The sequence below is a fragment of the Prunus avium genome, chromosome 2, assembly GCF_965620075.1.
Source record: "Prunus avium chromosome 2, drPruAviu1.hap1.1, whole genome shotgun sequence".
In the NCBI taxonomy this organism is placed as follows: Eukaryota; Viridiplantae; Streptophyta; class Magnoliopsida; order Rosales; family Rosaceae; genus Prunus; species Prunus avium.
The window spans coordinates 11,683,396-11,691,122 of NC_142285.1; the positions used below are offsets into that span (position 1 = coordinate 11,683,396).

General features: G+C 37.0%; 1 protein-coding gene across 2 annotated transcripts; it reads right to left on the reverse strand.

Annotated features, from left to right (window-relative positions):
- Positions 1 to 3,937: 3,937 nt before the first annotated feature.
- Positions 3,938 to 6,964, reverse strand: LOC110772700 (protein FAR1-RELATED SEQUENCE 5-like). Of its 2 annotated transcripts, none has more exons than XM_088248056.1 (5): positions 6,477 to 6,964; positions 5,876 to 5,961; positions 4,599 to 5,552; positions 4,297 to 4,364; positions 3,938 to 4,207 (listed from the first exon to the last, which is right to left on the reverse strand). In XM_088248056.1, exons 1-3 carry the CDS (start codon positions 6,609 to 6,611, stop codon positions 4,679 to 4,681), a joined length of 1,095 nt encoding a protein of 364 aa, XP_088104182.1. In that variant the 5' UTR covers positions 6,612 to 6,964; the 3' UTR covers positions 3,938 to 4,207; positions 4,297 to 4,364; positions 4,599 to 4,678. The 2 variants fall into 2 exon arrangements, with proteins under 2 accessions (XP_088104182.1, XP_088104183.1); XM_088248057.1 differs by having other exon boundaries at positions 3,938 to 4,228.
- Between the last annotated feature and the right edge of the window lie 763 nt (positions 6,965 to 7,727).

A 7,727-nucleotide genomic window follows, 5' to 3' on the forward strand; every position in this document is an offset into this window, starting at 1 on the left:
GATAGGTGCAAAATCAACTCAGGGCTAAGCAGTAAGGCTTTGAGCCACTTTGCATTGATGAATACTCCAATCAAATCAAGCCCCCAAGTATGAAAGGGCTAAGCAGTGTGCATGACTTGCAATAGCATGAAGGCTTGTGGCTTAGGTTGGCATGGATTTCGCATGTGTTGTACTAGGCTGCCATGCTCTACAGAGATTTTTAATAGAGCCACAGCCGCTGCTTTTCTTGCATGTGTCTTATGCTAATCAAAGAGTAATTTGAATTTCAGGTTTCTATGGAGAGTTTGTGAGGCAATAGGTCCCTTTTTTAGACACATGCATTGCCCCATTACACTTTCTTCAACTTCTGTGAGGTTATGAGAGGTTACTGCAACTGTCTCTCGATAATCTCACTGACCAAATGAAGCCCCCGAGTGGCGTTTTTTCGACATGTCCAATGTGAATACTTTATTGCTAGAACCATCCTCCCATCCATTAGCAAGTGGCCATTGGGTGTTATAGCTTGAGGATTTTGAATATTTACGCCAGTATGCTTTCTCCGTGTTTCTGCAAGGCTCCCGAATGGCCTCCGGTGGCTTTGGGTCATTCTTCCATGGGTGGCACAATTCATTGTCGTCGAGCAAGTCATCAAAGTATGTAACGGTAGCCATCCCCTTTCCCCTTCATTTTGGTAAGGGGTCTTCGTCAATAGCTTGCCTCTTAGAGGGTAGCTCAAGAGTTCCGTCGTGTATCTTGGCGTGCAAGATCTTCCTTAAAGTTTGACAGGAAGTGGTCGGATGTTGATAAGCCTATATTTTATATATATTTTATGCATCCTTTACTTATTTATTTGTTAATTTCCTTGGGTTAAATTGGTTGTTTAATTTGTTTTGTGAGATTTGTGAAGGAATCGTGAAACATGAGAAATTGAGGTAAAAAGGTGCAAGATGAAGATTAGAGATTAGTCAAGTCAGGAAGCCAAGTCATTCCTTTTGTTGCAAGGAATGTTGTCAAATTTCCTAGTTCAAGATGGTTCAAGTCTTATCAAGTCAAACAAGGAGAAATAAAGAAGAACTTATATTAGAAGGAATCCTATTTTTATAACAATTGTAATTATACCTTAGATAGGTAGGATTTCTAGGAGTTTTATAAATAGGGAGTTTTGGTCATTGATCAAAGGATCCATCATCCTCCTTCCTCCATCCTATACCATCAAATTCCTACATATTCATACTCATAGCCGAAACATCCAAAGGAGAATACGAAGAGCTTGCGCAACCTTGGTGTTCTACTTGGAGAATTTCGTGCCTTCCATGTCTTCATCAACCATCATGATTCTCAATAAGTCCTTCATGAACTAATTTCTTTTACTAGGGTTACAATGTAGCCTAGCTATGAATACTCAAATTCTTTGATATTGTTAATTTTATTTATCTATACATGTTGAGTGCTTGTTACCAGTATTAATGCTTTCAATTAATTGGCCACTAATTGCATGATTGGAAGAATTGGGTTGAGACCGGAAGGAGATTCCTAATGAAAAGCTTCTAGTAACAAGTACCATAAATTACATAGCCGACTTAGAAGATTAGGTTATGGTTTATGTAATCTTCAATGTTTTCCACAAATCTTAATGGTTCTTAGCTATCTAAATCCATAACTAGGAATAGAGTGGGTTGATGGTAAAGAATACAACTAATATAACTCGGAAGAGAGTATTGGTGAGGTAAGGGAAAGTGATTATCAACATGTTAGGTAATTAGGATTAACAAGCTAAAAGAATTTGGGTGGGATTAGCTAGGTGAAATCGGTGCCCTAGTGCTTTATCATCTTTGTTTTCATCTTTTACATTATTTACTTAATCTCAATTTATTTTACTTGCTTAATTAAATTTTAATCATCATAATTCTCTTATCGTTTAATTCAAATATAATTAGAAATAAATCACTCTAGTATTTAATAGATTAACTTGATCTCTGTTGGAACGATACTTTATTTACTACTATACTAATTTGAAAGATATTGTCCACTTGCAATTAATCACATCATACCCACAAATTGGTGATAACGACAATATCTTAGATCACCCTTTTCTTCCCTAGTAGGGGGGTTTGATTGCACCATCAGCAAATATTGTATCAAGAATGGCATGAAACTCTTCATCTAATGGCGGGTACGTCTCCCTGTCTTTTCTGTTGCATGAATTATAGTCACTGGGTGATTTGGCATCCTTATCTAATGTCTGGTGTGCTTCTTTCTCTTCACTCCTCCAAGCTTCCTGCCCAGTTAGTTTGACTGACATGCTTGTTTTCCTTACTACTTCTAGTAGCCAAGAAAATTGGCTGATACCAATATTTTCCAGATAGACTTTGTAGTCTGCCATGATGTTACTTATGCAGATTTCGAGAGGCGCTTCTTCATCCTTCTCATCATAGCAGTCTAAAGCCAAGTCCTAGAATCGGCGCATGAAGTCCACAAGGTCTTCCCCATGCTTTTGGCAGGTGTTGTTGAGTTGAGTTGTAGTGACTCTTTCCTCATGCTGGAAGTACTTCTTACAGAACCTGCCAGCCAAATCTTCCCAAGAGCTAGTAGAACCCGGTGCCAATGTTGTGTACAACGTATAAGCACGGTCTGTGAGGCTTTTTGAAAACTCCCAGAGACGGAAGTTATGATCATCGGCGTGTGTACCACGTATTCGTGGGTGACAAAAGATGGCCCCTTTTGTTCAGAACCCTTTCAGGCAGCGGCAAACTCATCTTGGGTGGTCTTTCATTTTCTTCACTCAACTGGGGGAGGCAGCAATTTTTTGTGTTTGGAAGGGCTTCTTAATTCCTTGAACCAATTAATTTTGAGTTTGGAATAGCTAAGAGTGCATTAAGCTTAAGGATAGGATTGAGAAAAATACTAAAAGAATCTACAATCATGCTCCCTATTATTTAGTTAAAATTTAATTAAAAAGCTATTTTATGAGCTCTCTATAAAATTCCTCTCTAGAATTTATTTAAAGAGTTAATTTAGGGAGCTCATTACCCTGTGCTTTAAACTTAACCAAACTAGAGTCAAGAGTTCCGAGGACTTAAGTTGAATCTGAAGAGCTCACATTTCCACAGCTGAACAAGCTTTTTTTCTTCTTCTTGGTTTGTGAGTTGCACAAGCTTTTTTCTTCTTTCTTGGTTTGTGAGTTTAACAAAAGCTTTGTGCTATGGAAGATGCATGCGACCACCTTTTAACCAAAACAAAAAACATAAGATTATAAAATAGGTAGTTTTTCTCTAATTTGGGAGAAAAACTTCCCTGGCACGGATGCCAGGGTAAGCTTCTAACTAAGTATCCCAATCAGTAATTTCTTGACAGCTGGCAACCACATTTTTAAAAAAAATTGGTTAAGTCCTTTCTCTCCTTTAGGAGAAAAACTTCCCTGGCACGGGTATGCCAGGGTCAGCTATCCAATTCAGTGTCCCAGCCCAATGAGATCACGCCAGCTGTCAACAACTTTGACTCTATCTTTTATTCTTCTTTTAAATGAAACTTTCCATTTAATATTTTATCAACACTTTTAGTGGGGACAAAATCTCCAGAATACCCTCCCACTCATTCCAATCTCCTCTTCTGACCAAAAACCCACGTGATTTCTCCTTTTTTTGGTTAGGAACGAAAATTCTTTCTTTTGTTGGGATATCTCTCCCTTAACAAACCAGCCACTTGGTTTCTTTGGTTTTTTTTTTTTTTTCTATTCTTAATGGCTTTTAAAGAATAAAAATTAAATTGTTGCTTTTTTTAAATTTATTAAAAAATTAAAAAAAAAAAGCTGGAGGGCCAAGCCCCATAAACAACACTTAGACAAGATTAATACAAACTAAGCGAGTTCTGTGAACCCCAGCAATATCATCTGTGAGAGCAAAGTTTCAAATTTCTCACAAAGCAAACAAGAAATACTTTATTTAGCTATTTGGATGTATTCTTGAAGGCTGCATTTTCTTTAAGTGCAATGTAATTCTTTCAAATCATTCAAAATCATTTTCTTCAAACAACACTTCAAAAGGAAAGATGGGTGGTATTGTTCCCCTATACAAAAGTGTAACCTTTGCCAAATAACAAAACAAAAGGAAATGGAACACACTAGCCAGCACATACATATAAGTGTAATTTTCATATGATATACATCTTCTTCTTTGCAAAGTGTAACAATGTCCTCTACACATCAAAATGATCCAATTTTCGGATGCCCCTGTTCAAATAAGATATTCAACTAAAAATTAGAAAATTAATATAAGGCCTTGTCATAATAGGATTAGAAACTATAAGGACGATCTCTACCTATTGTCAACCAGCCTATATCAATCTTAACATCCACGAAATTGGTTGAAACCATCGAAATACAAATCCTACACCACAACTTAACCACATGAGATCACATTTAAAATTTCATCCACATGGATATTAAAGCAAATATAAGAGTCAGTTAATATCATGAATCAAGCCTGACTTAAATTACTTGATGGTCCATATGCAACATTTTCATTCAAAGTTCTTGATGAATCCTAATGCATCATGACATGATCTCATGTTAGGAAAAAAAAAAATTTCAGATTTCTTAATTCCATGATCTCATGTAATACCTGACTCAAAAAAGACATTTGATCACTTCCTTGAAGCATGCTTGTAAAGCGAAATTTTGGATGCACAAAACTTGTGAGAGTCATTGTTTTTGTAGAAATCTGGTGAAAGATGTTGTTTGTGCTCTCAACCCTTTGTGATTAATTCCCACAAATGGAGCACAAATTAAGTTGTATTTGTTGGTCCAGAATGTAGTATCAAAGCATATAACATCTCCAAAGCAATCATAGTCTAACTTTGATCTACCATCTCTCCAAAAAAAATTTGTCATGCGAGTAAACTGATCCACTTGAACACTATAGAAAAAATTAGGATCCTTAGCTTGTTTATACTTGAAATGATTTATCAAACTTTCTGCATCCCCCCCTTCAATCATTTCTTCTTTCTTCCTGTGCAAATAATTTAGGCAATCTTTCTTAGTAAACCCGACATTCTCAGCACCGCCAACTTCTTTTGCCAAATATGAATATGACTTTGTTGGCCTTATACCTGCTTCAACCATAGAAGACATAACATTTGCATGAACCTTTCGTATCTTTCTACCCGATTTCAGAAATTGTCTTTCTTCAGGCTTAGCACACTCATGATTATGATCTAAATTTAGATGACTTATCTTCCACACTTTATCTTCCACAGTGAATCGAATTCGAGCCATACAACCTGTCCTTGTATCCAACTTATGAGCTGTCTTCACTTGGCCAAAGTCATCATAAAACCCTTGCTTTGAACACAAATAATCTCGTTGTCGAATATTACTTTTTGTATCTCTTCGAATATTTCCTTTTCGAATGCTAAAACCTTTCTTCAATGCATAAGAGTTACATAGATTATATGCTTCAACTTCATTACACACCTCCATGCCCTCTCTTAATTCATCACCTTCGAATAACTTTTCCTCTTTATTTGTTTCTAACTTTTCCTTTTGGCAGTCAGATTCCATTCTCCAAATAAAAAACCTACCAAATAATCATGGTTTCTATTTTATATAGCAGGACAATAAAATTTAAATGGAATAAAAACTAACAAACAGAGGAGAACAGAGGAGGCTTGAAAGTTATCTGAAACCCCCAAAAAATCAATAGCGTAACCACTAATAACTCTAAAGTTAGGGAAATCTCAAACATCCACCCACACCGCACAATCAAAATAATAAAGTATATTGAACCTTTAAAAAACAAATACCCACAGAAAGATAACACAAACACAACAATCAAACCACAAAATTGGGGTTGGAACGAAAAGAGAGAGAGAGAGAGAGAGAGAGAGAGAGAGAGAGAACCTGGTGTGTGTAGAATATGAAGCAAGGAGCGATGATGGACTTCCAAGTAGTGCTGAGAAGAGAAAGCACAGGAACACCAAGGGTTCCTGTTAGTCGACAAAAACAAAGAAGGGTTTTTTGTTAGAGGCGGGAATGGGTGGGAGGGTTTTTTGTTTAAGTGTTGTTTATAGGGCTTGGCCCCCCAGCTCATTAAAAAAAAAAAAAAATTAATTTTTATTCTTTAAAAGATTAAGAATAGAAAAAAAAAAAAAAAAAAACCAAAGAAACCAAGTGGCTGGTTTGTTAGGGAGAGATATCCCAACAAAAGAAAGAATTTTCGTTCCTAACCAAAAAATGGAGAAATCACGTGGGTTTTTGGTCAGAAGAGGAGATTGGAATGAGTGGGAGGGTATTCTGGAGATTTTGTCCCCACTAAAAGTGTTGATAAAATATTAAATGGAAAGTTTCATTTAAAAAAAGAATAAAAGATAGAGTCAAAGTTGTTGACAGCTGGCGTGATCTCATTGGGCTGGGACACTTAGGTGGATAGCTGACCCTGGCATACCCGTGCCAGGGAAGTTTTTCTCCTCCTTTAGACAAAAAATAAAGAGTCTTTTCTCACCCGATTTGCTCCCTCACCACAACCCGCTAGCTTCGGTGTCGACGTTCTCCCCCGCCATGGAAGCTGGCCTTGGCGGCAACGTCGACACAACCACCCTCCATCCTCCCCGAGTCCTTCCTTCATCGTCATAAGCATCTCTCCTCGCCGACTCTCTCACTTCATCTCTCCTTCTCTTTTTCTCTCTTCACACCGGCAACAATGGAGGCGATAACCTTGCCAATGTCCAAATTTCATGTGGCTGAAATCAAATCTGGAGGCCAACCTCTAGAATTTCCGATGCGAAGAGAGAGAGAGAGAGAGCTGGTGAGAGATGAGAGAGAAGAAGAGGGGTTTTGAGTTGCAGCGACGGGCTCGCGGAGGATGGAGCAGACGTGGCAAATAAAAATTTCTTTCAAAGTGCGGTGACAGTTGTTGAGAACTGATTGGATGAGGATACTTAGTTTTTCTCCTAATTGGGACGGCTAGATTGTATTATTGTCCGATTCTCCAGATTTAGCTGTCGTCTACATTGGGAGATAATATTAATACAGACGACAATACCCATGTGAGTTTTAGATGCCAGTTCGTTTCATGGTAGGTATGAATTTTTTTTATTTTGTTTTTGGTGAAGTCTACGACAACGACTTTTGGCCTGACTTTTGAGATAATGTTTATTTATATGTGACGAATACGATATGTTCTATAAATAAATATTACTAAATAGGATAGGTGGCCTAAGAGCATCTCTAATCGATATGTCAAAAGTGCCATATAGATATTTAACAGCTAGAAATAACATATCACCTCACTCCAACCGAATTGTCAAAACTGATGTGGAATGAAGGCTGAAGGTTCAGCTGTTATTTTTGACATCCCAAAAGCAAGATGTCAAATGAATATTTTATTATTTTTTAAAGACAACTGGTTGTTATTTTCATTTATTATTTTCCTTTATTATTTTTTTATTCTTTATCTTGAATGATTTGACAATTACATTAATTATTTATTTGGCATATCGGGTGGAGTGTAAAACTGTGTAAATGTCAAATTGCCACATCAACCATCAAATTTAAATTTGATATTTGGTATTTGACATATCCCTTGGAGATGCTCTAAGGAATTTGAAAAGGACTACTATATGCGGGGCCCATCTACGTCGGAACAGGTCAATAATTCCACCTATTTTTGCAAAAGCCTCCATGTGGATGACCGAGTATTACCTGTTTGTTTCTTTGTTTCTTAATGCAAAGTCCTCTTCTCGAAATATATATA